At 41.5% G+C, this 13,923-nt stretch overlaps 1 protein-coding gene across 3 annotated transcripts in view; it reads left to right on the plus strand.

Annotated features, from left to right (window-relative positions):
* LOC140737297 (xenotropic and polytropic retrovirus receptor 1 homolog) overlaps nucleotides 1–13,923 on the plus strand; it is a 479,522-nt gene that overhangs the window by 260,273 nt on the left and 205,326 nt on the right. For all 3 annotated transcript variants that reach the window (XM_073063697.1, XM_073063698.1, XM_073063699.1), the window contains one exon: nucleotides 11,911–12,131. In XM_073063697.1, coding sequence (XP_072919798.1) covers nucleotides 11,911–12,131 — 221 coding nt within the window. The remainder of the gene's footprint in view (nucleotides 1–11,910; nucleotides 12,132–13,923) is intronic.

Below are 13,923 nucleotides of genomic sequence, written 5' to 3' on the forward strand. Positions count from 1 at the left end.
ACTTGATACTATCCCTAATTTCCCTTGTCAGCCACAGGTGCACTACCTTCCCTGGTTTATTCTTTTGCCAAACTGGGATGAACAATTGTTGTAGTTCATCCATGCGATCTTTAAATGCTTGCCATTGCATATCCACCGTCAACCCTTTAAGTATCATTTGCCAGTCTATCTTAGCTAATTCACGTCTCATACCTTCAAAGTTACCCTTCTTTAAGTTCAGAACCTTTGTTTCTGAATTAACTATGTCACGCTCCATCTTAATGAAGAATTCCACCATATTATGGTCATTCTTACCCAAGGGGCCTCGCACGACAAGATTGCTAACTAACCCTTCCTCATTGCTCAATACCCAATCTAGCATGGCCTGCTCTCTAGTTGGTTCCTTGACATGTTGGTTCAGAAAACCATCCCACATACATTCCAAGAAATCCTCTTCCTCAGCACCTTTACCAATTTGGTTCACTCAATCTGTATGTAGATTGAAGTCACCCATTATAACTACTGTTCCTTTATTGCACGCATTTCTAATTTCCTGTTTAATGCCATCCCCAACCTCACTACTACTGTTAGGTGGCCTGTACACAACTCCCACCAGCGTTTTCTGCCCCTTAGTGTTATGCAGCTCTACCCATATCGATTCCACATCCTCCAGGCTAATGTCCTTCCTTTCTATTGCGTTAATCTCCTCTCTAACCAGCAATGCTACCCCACCTCCTTTTCTTTCCTGTCTACCCCTCCTAAATATTGAATATCCCTGGATGTTGAGCTCCCATCCTTGGTCACCCTGGAGCCATGTCTCTGTGATCCCAACTATATCATATTCATTAATAACTATCTGCACATTCAATTCATCCACCTTGTTACGAATGCTCCTCGCATTGACACACAAAGCCTTCAGGCTTGTTTTTACAACACCCTTAGCCCTTATACAATTATGTTGAAAAGGGGCCCTTTTTGCTTTTTGCCTTGGATTTGCCTGCCTACCACTTTCACTTTTCACCTTACTACTTTTTGCTTCTACCCTCATTTTACACCCCTGTCTCTCTGCACTTGTTCCCTGCCACATTAGTTTAAAGCCTCTTGAACAGCAGTAGCAAACGCTCCCCCTAGGACATTGGTTCCAGTCCAGCCCAGATGCAGACCGTCCTGTTTATATCGGTCCCACCTCCCCCAGAACTGGTTCCAATGCCCCAGAAATTTGAATCCCTCCCCCTTGCACCATTTTTCAAGCCACGTATTCATCTGAAATATCCTCCTATTTGTACTCTGACTAGCACATGGCACTGGTAGTAATCCAGAGATTATTACCTTTGTGGTCCTACTTTTTAGTTTATCTCCTAACTCCCTAAATTCACCTTGTAGGACCTCATCCCGTTTTTTTACCTTTATCGTTGGTACCTATGTGCACCACGACCACTGGCTGTTCACCCTCCCATTCCAGAATGTCCTGCAGCTGCTCAGAGACATCCTTGACCCTTGCACCAGGGAGGCAACGTACCATCCTGGAGTCTCGTTTGCAGCCGCAGAAACGCCTATCTATTCCCCTTACAATCGAATCCCCTATCACTATAGCTCTCCCACTCCTTTTCCTTCCCTCCTGTGCCGCAGAGCCACCCGTGGTGCAATGAACTCGGCTGCTGTTTCCCAGGGTGTTACACTAAGGTTCCAGCATTAATACGTATTTGTTGCAACTTGCCAAACAGGAAAGGGCAAGTTTCAGTATTCGATTTTCTATTCATTCCAACATCATGCCATTCTATACAGGCAGTCCCCAGGTTACGTACGAGTTCTGTTCCTGAGTCCGTATTTATGTCGGATTTGTACTGAAGTCGGAACAAGTACGTCTGATATTATTTAGTGTCATTTAGTCAAACGTTTGTCTTAGTATATAGTATATATTTTACCTTTCTATGCATATAAAACACTTAAGAAATGTATGTATTCCAGTAATTAAGCCACTGTGTTGCTTAGTAATAATTGTAGCTTTCATTGGGGCGGCGCCTTTCACATGCTCCATTATTCTCACTTTATCCGTTATCCTTTAAAATTGTTCCTATCGTTGACCGACTGTAGCCTGACGCTTTTCCAATGACCGATGGCATTTCACCTCTTTCCAAAAACTTTATTATTTCCATTTTATTTTCAATCGCGATCACTTCCCATCAATGGAACAGAAATACTGCGGGCGGCGGGTCCTGAGCTTTGCCGGCTCCTGAGGTCCGCTAGGTCCTAAGGACCACTGCATTGAGACAGGCTAAATGGGACAACTGGGGGCTGTGCTGGTTTGGGTATTTGATCATCTACAATATTCTGCGTGGTAGCAGTGTTTTTTTCATGAGGTTTAGTTGCGAGCTCAACATCAACCTAGCACGGGAACAGTCTATCACTGGATCGAACTTGGGAAACTACATTCTCCAGCTTAGCGCTGATCTCACTGCGCCACCAGCCTACTGGAACTGGGGGGGGGGGGGGGGGGGCCGGGCGGGGTCAGGGTGAATCTTACTAAGAAAAATTTAAGCCAAATACAAAGTTAAACACTCAACACAGTGTCAACGGCAATGACTTAAAATGGTGCACAACGTCGCGATCCTACTTAAAATGGCGGACCGGCGTCACGATCCTACTTAAAATAGCGGACAGCATTCTCCTTCCTTGGTTCGTAAGTACAAGTTGCCCGTAAGTCGGATGTTCGTAACTTGGGGACTACCTGTATTGTATATATTTTCGGCAGTAGCATTATCAAATGTCGGGGTCATAGAATCATAGAGCACTACAGGACAGAAATTGGCCTTTCAATTTAATTAGTCTGTGCCAAACCATTATTATGCCTAGTCCCATCGACCCACATCTGAACCATAGCCCTCCATACTAATCTCATCCATGTATTTATCCAAACTTCTCTTAAATGTCGAAATCGAATCTATTTTCACCACTCCTGCTGGTAGCTCGTTCCACATTCACACCACCTTCTGAGTGAAAAAGTTCCACCTCAGGTTCCCCTAAAATATTCCACCTTTCATCTTTAACCTATGGCCTCCAGTTACAGTCTCGCCCAACCTTAGGGGGCTTGCATTTAGCCTATTTATACTCCTCATAAATTTGTATACCTCTGTCTAATCTCCCCTCATTCTTCTATGCTCCAGGGAATCAAGCCCCAACCTCTTCAACCTTTCCAGATACTCAAGTCCTCAAGTCCCAGCAATATCCTTGTAAATTATCTGTGCACTTCCTCAATTTTATTGGTATCTTTCTTGTAGGTGGTACTGTACAAGGTGGACTGTACATAATACTCCAAATTTGGCCTCACTAGCATCTTATGTAATTTAACCAATAACATCCCAATTCCTCTATTCAATATTTTGAGTTATGAAGATCAATGTGCTAAAAGTGCTCTCTATAACCCTATATATCTCTGACACCACTTTCAAGGAGTTATGGATCTATATTCCCAAATCTCTTTATTCCACCACACTCCTCATTTATTGTGTATGTGCTTCCCTGGTTTGTCATCTCAAATTGCAACACTTTACATTTGTCTGCATTAAAATTTATCTCCCATTTTTTCAGCCCATTTTCCAGAATCAGAATCGGATTTAATATTACCAATATATGTCATGAAATTTGTTGCTTTGAGGCAGTTATGGGTATGGAGAGAGTAGAGCAGTGGGCTAAGCACACATCCCTGTGGTGTACCAGTGTTGATAGTCAACGAGGAGGAGATGTCAACACCAATCTGCATAGATCAATCTGCTGGTTAGGAATTAGAGGTTCCAATTTCAGAGGGAGGTACAGAGGCCCAGGTTCTGTAACTTCTCAATCAGGATTGTGTGAATGATGGTATTAAATGTTGAGCTACTGTTGATGAACAGTATCCTGACATAGGTGTTTGTATTGTCCAGGTGATCTAAAGCCATATGAAGAGCCATTCAGATTGCATCTGCCATTGATCTGTTGTGGCAGCAGGCAAATTGCAATGGGTCTAGGTCCTTGCTGAGGCAGGAGTTTAGTCAAGACCAAACTCTCAAAGCATTCATCACTGTAGATGTGAGTGCTATTGGGTGATAGTCATTAAGGCAACTCACGTTATTCTTCTTAGGTATAATTGTTGCTTTTTGGAAGCAAGTGGGACCTTCCGCCCACAGCAGTGAGAGGTTGAAAATGTCCTTAAATACTCCCTCCAGCTGGTTGGCACAGATTTACACAACCTTACCAGGTACTCCCATCAGGACCTTCTGCCTTGCGAGGGTTCACCCTCTTTAAAGGACAGCCTAACATTGGCCTCTGAGACAGAGATCATGGGGTCATCAGGTGCCGCAGGGATCTTCACTGCTGTCATTATATTCTCCCTTTCAATGCGGGCATCGAAGGCATTGGGTTCATCTGTGGTGAAGCATGGCTGCCATTCATGCTATTGGGCTTTGCTTTGTAGGAAGTAATATCTTGCAAACCCTTCCAGAGTTGTCATACATCTGATGTTGTTTTCAACCGCGTTTGAAATTGTCTCTTCGCCCTTGATATAGCGGTCCGCAAATCATACCTAGTGTTCTGATACAGGCCTGGGTCGCCAGACTTGAATGCCACAGATCTAGCCTTTAGCAGATGATGTACCAAGGCTTTTGTAAGTCTTTGTAGGCACACACTCATCCTCACAGGTTTTAATGAAGTCGGTAACAACAGCATCATACTCATCCAGATTCAAAGATGAATCCCTGAATACAGACCAATCCAGTCCAGTCCAGTCCACTGATTCAAAGCAGTCCTATAAGCACTCCTGTGCTTCCCTTGTCCATACCTTCTTGGTCCTCACTACTGGTGCTGCAGTCTTCAGTCTCTGCCTATACTATTAGGGAGTAGAAGTACTCTGCCTATTAGGGAGTAGAAGTACAGCCAGGTGATCAGACTTCCCAAAATGAGGGCATGGAATAACATGGTGCATTTTTGTTGGTGGTATAATAATGGTCCAGTGTGTTGTTTTCTTTAGTATTGTAAGTGATGTGTTGATGGTAATTATTAGTGATTTTTTTCAGACTGGCCTGGTTAAAATCCCCCAAAACGATAGTGAAGCTGTTAGAGTGTGCTATTTCGTGCATCCCATTGGTCAAATCATCTAAAGTCTAATTGACATTAGCCTGAGGTGGAATGTTATACTGTTAACAAAATGATCCCAGAAATCTCCCTTGGTAGGTAAAAAGGACAGCACTTAACTGTTATATATCCCAGGTCTGCTGAGCAAAATTGGGACAGCACTGATATATTTGTGCACCAAGAAGAGCTGATCATGAGGCACACCTCTTCTTTTGAGAGACTCTATAGATCTATCCTGACGGTATATAATAAATCCATCGATCTGAACCGCTGCATCTGGTACAGAAGGGGTTAACCAGGATTCCGTTAAACAAAGGACACGCAGATCCTATTATCCGTCTGATTCAGCACCCTAGCTCTGAGATCATCGATTTTATTCACCAAAGACTGCAAGTTTGCAGGCGAGGTAGTCAGTATTGGGAGTTTAAAATTCCATTTTCTTAAACACACTTGTATCCCTGACCTGCAGCCATGTTTCCTGCATAGAATCCTACAAGGACAAATCTGTCACAAATTGGTATTGTTTCCATCAGTTTTAAACTGTGATAGTTCGTTTTAACACATTAAGGCATATTTGTTGACTGTATTGTCCCTGGAAGCAGTTGTGCTTTTTAGCTGTATCAGGTTGAAACGAGAATATTTAATCATATCCATTGAGAGTTCTGCTGCTACACGAGGCACCTTGGAAGTAAACCTCTAATGAGGACCAGCAAATGGACTTATAGTTTCCTCCTCCTGCAGTCAATAATCATCACTTGGTTTTGCTGACTTTGGGTTGAGAGGTTGTTGTGGTGGCAGTATTCCACCAGAGTTATAAACTCCTTCTATCTGCCTGTTCATCACCACCTTTGATTTAGCCAACAACACTGGTATTGTTTGAAAACTTAAATATGGCATTGGAGCTGCACTTAGCCTTCAAGTCAGAAGTATATAATGAGTAGAGCAAAGGGCTAAGTACACAGCTGTGCACCTGTGCTAATGGCGATTACAGAGCAGATGTTGTTGCCAATATGACTGACTGGGGTCTACAAGTGATGGATCTTCATTGTCCAGATGCTCCAGACCTGTTGTGACGGTATACAAATTGGAGACTCTCCAGACCACTCTTCAAGCACATGTTGATACATTTCATGACAAACCTCTCAAAGCACTCATCACAGTGGATGCAAGTGCTCTGTGGGTTCACCCTCCTGGAAGACACCTGAAGGATGTTGTGGCATCCACAAATTTGTTGATCCAGTTTACCACATTGGCATCCGTATCATTAATACAGATAACAAATAACAGACCCAGCATCAATGCCTGTGGCACACCACACACAAAGCCATGTTGACTATCTCACCTCCAAATATACATCCCTGTTTATCCAAGTATTTATACAGTAGATTCCTATTCGGTGGTCCATCAGTTAATCAGGGTAACAGCTTATTTGGGACAGCACTTACAGAACAAAAGTTAATTAAGAAAATAGCCAGGATTCCCTTCATTTATTTGGCACAGTATGTATTTAATTGGGACAGGAGACTATTGCAGAACAGTTTCTAACTAGCGTTAGTCGTGTGAACTAGTGAGGCTGTTAGATGCTATACTGTTCTTAGAGTAAACAGTTTTTAAATAGTTATTTGTGTGTGTTTGTGTTCAAAAAGCAGTGATTGTTGTCACTTAATCGGTGAGACATAAGCAGCAAGACCATTTAGAATTGTTTTGCACACTACACTTTCAAGCATTCAGGCTGGGAGATGCCAGAAATGTCCGGGAGTGAAAATGAAAAGATTTCACTACTTTAAAAAGTTAGGAACTACTTGAATATTACAATGAAAATGAAGATTTGAAGACATGGACTGATAAATAGGGACTTACCCACCCTAATTTGCCTCAAGCGAGTAATCACCTCCTTTATTGTAATCAGGATACAGTCCATGATCTTACTAGTTTTACCTCATTTCTAGACTCTGTTCATCTCCCTTGCACATAAATATGGATATGAAAAAATACATTTCAAGTTTCCTCAGAAATTGAAGTCTGTAAATCTTGTTACCAAAGAGTTTTAATTTTTAATTTTATCTATAGGAATATTTCTCATTCCTAGTAACATACCATAAATATTGGATTTTGAATCATTATCAAAAGGTTTCAAATTAAAAATTACATCTAATAAGTCCTTATCGGAACTTATAGGAAATGTATATAGTTTTATACATTGTGGGGACCATTTTTGAGTTATTTTCAAAACCTTTGATTTGTTGTAAAAGTACAGATGATGGCTAATAATATATTTTATCATATGATAAATGTTCCCCCCTTTTTTTTCTTGCTTTTCCTAACAGCTCTGATTTTGGTAGTGGGTTTAGATTTTTTTCTGTATAACAAAATTATTATATTTAAATATTATGATTTAATTTAATTTTTATGAATACAGGGTTTTGTGATTGTAACTGTATTTTTAGAACAATGTATTTGGTACTATTTTATTTTTTTTTTACTTGTACATCTTCTTGTACTCTGTATTCCTTCATGCAGAAACTAATAAAAATATTGAAAGAGAAAAAATGCATTTAGATTTCCCCAATTTTTTTCATCTCCATTGATTGATGACCATGCTGATCTTCAAATTTTGTCCTTTGCTATCTTTTTTGTCGAAAGTATCGTGTGAGGGCACTAGGTGTCTGCGCTATCATATCTGACGATTACAATGAAACCCGTGTGGGAAAATATTTAAAGTGGAAAGCCTTTTCTACTGGCACAGTTCCACTCTCTCAACCTCGGAAGTCTGGATCCAGTGGTACGAGTAGTCGTCACAAAGCTGAGGTCTTCTTTGATTACAGTGGATAATAATGACTTCTTAAGTGCCTTATCATGCTTACACTCTTCTTGAAGTGTTGCAGAACCACCTTCTTGGCCATTGGATCTCTTTCAACTGCCCAGTCTGGTGGAGCTGACTTTACCTATCTCATTGGGTTATAAGGCTCGCTGGCTACTCTCACCTGGTTTATCCTGCCTGTCAAAGTGATGTACTGGGGTGTGGCTGCTGTTGCATACAAACAGCTACTTGGAGCCACACGCAAGAGAGAATGTTCAGTGAGAACCAAAGATTAGTGAGCTGCCCTAGAAGTGACACAACAAGCTCTTTCACCAGAGGTTCTACCCCTCCCAGGACACAGCATACACAGGATGAATTCCTCCATCAATAGCTAAAAGGAAATAATACACAGTTTTATAGTACCATATTAGTATTGGTAGTGTTCTAATTTGTTCTGTATTTCATGTAAATACGTAATTTGTTGCTTTATTTTTTATATACCTTTTGAACTATTTCCATGAAAATTCAGCTAATTGGGGCAGCTGCTGAATTGGGCCATAAAGTACTGGTCATAATGTGTCCCAAATAACTGGAATCCACTGTATACAGGCACTCCCCGGGTTACGTACGAGTTCCGTTCCTGAGTCTGTCTTTAAGTCGGACTTGTACGTAAGTCGGAACAAGTACATCCGGTATTATTTAGCGTCAGTCAAACATTTGTCTTAGTATATAGTATATATTTTACCTTTCTATGCATATAAAACACTTAAGAAATGTATCTATTCCAATAATTAAACCACTGCATTGCTTAGTAATAATTGTAGCTTTCATCAGGGCAGGGCCTTTCACATGCTCCATTATTCTCACTTTATCCGTTATCCTTTAAAATTGTTCCGATCGTTGACTGACTGTAGCCTAACACATTTCCAGTGACCGATGGCATTTCACCTCTTTCCAAACGCTTTATTGTTTCCACTTTATTTTCAATCGCGATCACTTCTCATCAATGGAACAGAAACACTGCGGGCGGCGGGTCCCGAGCTGCGCCAGCTCCCGAGGTCCACTGGGTCCTAAGGACCACCGCACTGAGACAGGCTAAATGGGACAAGTGAGGGCTGTGCTGGGTTTGGGTATTTGATCCTCCACAATATTCCGTGTGGGAATTTAAACTGGAGGTGGCAGTGTTTTTTTTTATGTGGTCGATTGTGAGCTCGACATCAACCCGGCACGGATGGTACGGGAGTCACTGGATCGACATCAACCCAGCACGGGAGTGGTCTGTCACTGGATCGAACTTGGGAACCTCCATTCTCGAGCCCAGCACTGATCTCACTGTGCCACCAGCCGACTGGAACATGGGGGTGGCGGTGGTGGAGTCAGGGTGAATCTTACTAAGAAAAATTTAAGCCAAATACAAAGTTAAACACTCAACACAGTGTCAACGGCAAGGACTTAAAATGGCGGACGGCATCGCGATCCATCTTAAAATGGCGGACGGCGTTCTCCTTCCTTAGTTCGTAAGTACGAGTTGTCCGTAAGTCGGACATTCGTAACTCAGGGACTCCTGTATTCTGTTCCTTAGAATGCCTCCGGTAATTTACCCACTACTGATGTCTAGCCCACCAACCTATAATTTCCCAGCTATTCTTAGAGTTTTCTTGAACAACGGAACAACGTTAGCTTTCCTCCGGTTCTCTGACACAACACCTGTGATTAAGATTGTTTTAAATACCTCTACTAGAGTCCGAGGGGACACCTTGTGAGTTCTTAGGGATTTATCCACCCTAATTTGCTTCAAGACAGCAAGCATTTTTTTCAGTTCCATGCACTGATGACCATGCTGATCTTCAAATGGACCAATTTTGTCACTTGCAATTCTTTTGCTCTTTAAAGATTTGCAGAAGCTCTCTATTGTGTGGTTTATAATATAATTCCACAAACATAGCCATCCCTTTCTTATTCTTCAATTCCACCCATATAGCATCCTCTGAAGGACTCCAGTCTGAACACTGCCATGGTATTTTCCCTGACTGGTAATCCCCTTCCTCCCCCTCTATCATGCCTAAAACAATGGTATCACAGAACATTAAGCTGCCAGTCCTGCTCCACCTGCAACAAAATCTCACTAATCATAATTATCATAATTTCATATGCTGATCCATGCTACTGTAAGCTTATTTGCCTTACATACAGTATTCCTTGTATTAAACTAGAAGCAACTCAGAACGTTAGTCCTACCATGCTCAACCTTTTGGTTCCTGTCTGTGTATAGGTTTAACATCTTCTTTCCCCACAATCACTCCACTGGCTGCCTTAGCACTCCGATTCCCAACCTCCTACAACTCTAGTTTAAACCCCCCCCACCTCCATCACCAGAACAGCACGAGCAAAATCTCGACCAACAGACACAAAATGCTGGAGGAGCTCAGCAAGTCGGGCAGCATCAATTTCCAAAAAATTACGACAATTCCAATGTAATGGAAATTTTGCTGAACTTGGGAGAGTTTGGAAGATTAAAAACAGTGCATCAACCACTGACGCACCATTTCTTTTGAGGCACTGGAATGAAGTTCAACAGGGCCTGAAAGTTCTTGAGTTTATAGCTATAAATGTTTGTTCAGGCTTACATCTCTGTTGAATGTACTATTTCTGAGGTTCTCCTTCCCCTCCAGCAGAACAGTGGTATAGTACTGCTTCACAGCCCCAGCACACCAGGTTCAATTCTGTCCTTCAGTGCTATCACATGGAGTTTGTTTATTCAAACTGTAACCATGTGGGTTTATCTCAGGTCCTCCATTTTCTTCCACATCTCAAATATGTGCCAATTAATTGGTCACTGTAAATTACCGTAGATTTCGCACTACAGAGCGCACCTGATTAAAAGCCGCTGGCTCTAATTTTAGAAATAAAATCAATTTTGTACTTGTACAAGCCGCACCGGATTTTAGGCCGCACCGGATTTTCGGCCGCAGGTGTCCCACGTTGTAATATGAGATATTTACACAGAAAGATATTACACGTGAGGATTTTTTAACTTTTAATTAAATCCATATGGTAACATAAACAAATACATATTGCAAATGCTTTTTTTCGAACCGTGCCTGTAACGCGGCTACTTTTAAATATACGTTGCGTATACTTTTTTACTGAACAACATTCCAATATCTCCTAACGACTGGTAAAAAATATATATACTGCAGCCTACCAGGAAAAGTTATTGATCGCCTTTAACTTAGAAAGCAGCGTTTTGGCTCCGCCGCTCGCCCCCCGCCTTCCCGTTTATCGCAAACCGGTATTTTTCCCACAAGACGCGGTGAAACCGGGTGTGACGTCATAGCATCCCGGGATGTAGTACAGAAAACAAATATAGTTAAAACACTTCTAACTTTAACTAACAAATGAATTACTAAGCGAAAATATTATAAACTAAATAACTGCCATAAAGGCAGCACAATGCTTTTCTTCGAGTGTTTTCCATGTTGATGAGGGTGAGTACAAATGACTGATTTACAATAATTTAATTGTGAAAGTGTGCTTGATTTATCGTACAATTTCATTGGACCTCTGTGAACTACTCATCAATTTTATTGGTCTACTGTTACGAGGCAAAATGTTTTTGGCGGCATGAAAAAAAATCATGCATTAGCCGCACCGTAGTAAAGGCCGCAGTGTTCAAAGCTGTTCAAAATGTGGGAAAAAAGTAGCGGCTTATAATCCAACATCTACGGTACCCTTTAATGTAGACAGGTAGCTGTCAATCATAGTAAAGTTGATTGGTAGGTGAGAAAGATTAGCTCTAAAAGGGAGCATAAACTCAGTGGCTTCATTGGCTTCCTTTAATGTCATGTGCAAATGGAAATCTCTTCCAGTGGCATGATCAAGTCCTTCTTCGAACTTTCTGCCAACCTTGTTCCTGCTGCTTTGTGTCTGAATAGAGGATTGTCGTTCACACAAATAAAGGATCTGAAGTAAAGAGCTTGATTTTAGAAGTGATGTGCTAATGCGATCATTTATTTGACTTACAGAAAAACTTGCCGAAGCTCAGCGCAGATTTGCTACACTCCAGAATGAGCTGCAATCAACACTTGAAGTGCAGGTGGACCGCAATGCATTCTCTAACTTGCGGCAGCGGAGGATTGTGTTCCCTCTCTCCCATAAGGAACGTGTGCATCATAGGAACATTCGTGACCTGAAGTTAGCCTTCAGTGAGTTCTACCTCAGCCTGATCCTACTCCAAAATTACCAGGTAAGGGAAGACCACCAAGTCTGCTGACAATAAAATATCCTGTGATTGCTAAATAAATCAATGTTTGTTGCAGCTTTGATTTTAAAGCTACATAAGTAGTGCTCCTTTTTTGGCCATGTACTACTTCTGATGATGAGCAGACAGTAATGAATGTAAGAGATTCATTAAGATTAAGAAATCATCTTTATCAGGTATGCAAGCTGCAAAAGAACCATTGTATACAGTAGTATTGAATCTTTCATCAGGTTGATCAGATTGCCAGTCAAGGACGACATTAAGGCAATGAAAATATAACAACTGTAACTGCAGGTTCAAAACCATCCATTACTTATTTCCTGTGTTCACCAGTTAACAACATGAAGGAAGAAGTCTAGGCACACAGTCCCGCAAACCTGTTAGATTGGTGGGGTGCGGGTGTGCGGAGTCGGAACCTTTGCATTAACCCCACAAGTGCAATTCAAGATTTATCTTACCTATTTCTGTAATGTCACCCAGACTGGCCTAGGTAAAATCTTATTGTTATGTTCCTTGGAGGAAATAGTTTATCTCAATGCACCAAAGGAAATCCTTTAATTGTATTAAACATGAGAATCCTGATCATCTATTCTCTTCCCAATTCCATAGAAAATCTATGTTGAGTTCATGGAATACTTTCGCATAAAAGGAGACTAGGCCCATCAAATATAAACCTATCCCTCTCAAAGGGCATCCAGTTGACCACATGGTCCTGTTGTTTCTCCATATCACAACTGTCTTAAGTTATTTACAGCGCCTGTAAAAAGTATCCACCCACCCTTGGAAGTTTTCATGTTTTATTGTTTTACAACATTGAATCACAGTGGATTTAATTAGGCTTTTTGACACTGATCAACAAAAAAAGACTCATGTCAAAGTAAAAACAAATTTCTACAACTTGGTCTAAATTTATTGCAGTTTTTAAGCATAAGGTAGTTAGTCATTACTCACCTACGTTACTCACCTACTCACCAGCAATTACAGCCTTGAGTCTGTGTGGGTAGGTCTCTATCAGCTTTGCACAGCTGGACACTGCAATTTTGCCCCATTCATCTTTGCAAAACTGCTCAAACTCTGTCAGATTGCACAGGGATCATGAGTAAATAGGTCTTTTCAAGTCCAGCCACAATTTGTCATTTGGATTTAGGTCTGGACTCTGACTTGGCTGCTCCAGGACATTAACTTTGTTGTTTTTAAGCCATTCCTATGTAGCTTTGGCTTTATGCTTGAGGTCATTGTCTTGCTTGAAAACTAATCTCCCAAGACAGTTCTCTTGCAGACTGCATCAGGTTTTCCTCCATGATTTCCCTGCATTTTGCTGCATTCATTTTACCCTCTACCTTTGCAAGCCTTCCAGGGCTTGCTGCAGTGAAACATCCCCACAGCATGATGCAACTCCACCATGCTTCATGGTAGGATGGTGTGTTTTTGATGATGTGCAGTATTTGGCTTACACCAAACACATCATTTAGTCTGATGGCCAAAGAGCTGACTTTTGAGTCTCTCACATGCCTTCTGGCAAACTCTAGCCAAGATTTCATGTGTGGTTTTTTTTTCAACAGTTGCTTTCTCTTTGTCATTCTCCCATAAAGCTGCAATTGATGAAGTACCCAGTAAACAGTTGTATACGCAATCTGTCCCATCTCAGCCACTGAAGCTTGTGACTCCTCCAGAGTTGTCATAGGTCTCTTGGTGGCCTCCCTCACGAGTTCACTTCTTGCACAGTCACTGAGGTTTTGAGGATGGCCTGCTGTAGGCAGATTTGCAAGTGTGCCAT

Source organism: Hemitrygon akajei, chromosome 12, assembly GCF_048418815.1.
Source record: "Hemitrygon akajei chromosome 12, sHemAka1.3, whole genome shotgun sequence".
Classification (NCBI taxonomy): domain Eukaryota; kingdom Metazoa; phylum Chordata; class Chondrichthyes; order Myliobatiformes; family Dasyatidae; genus Hemitrygon; species Hemitrygon akajei.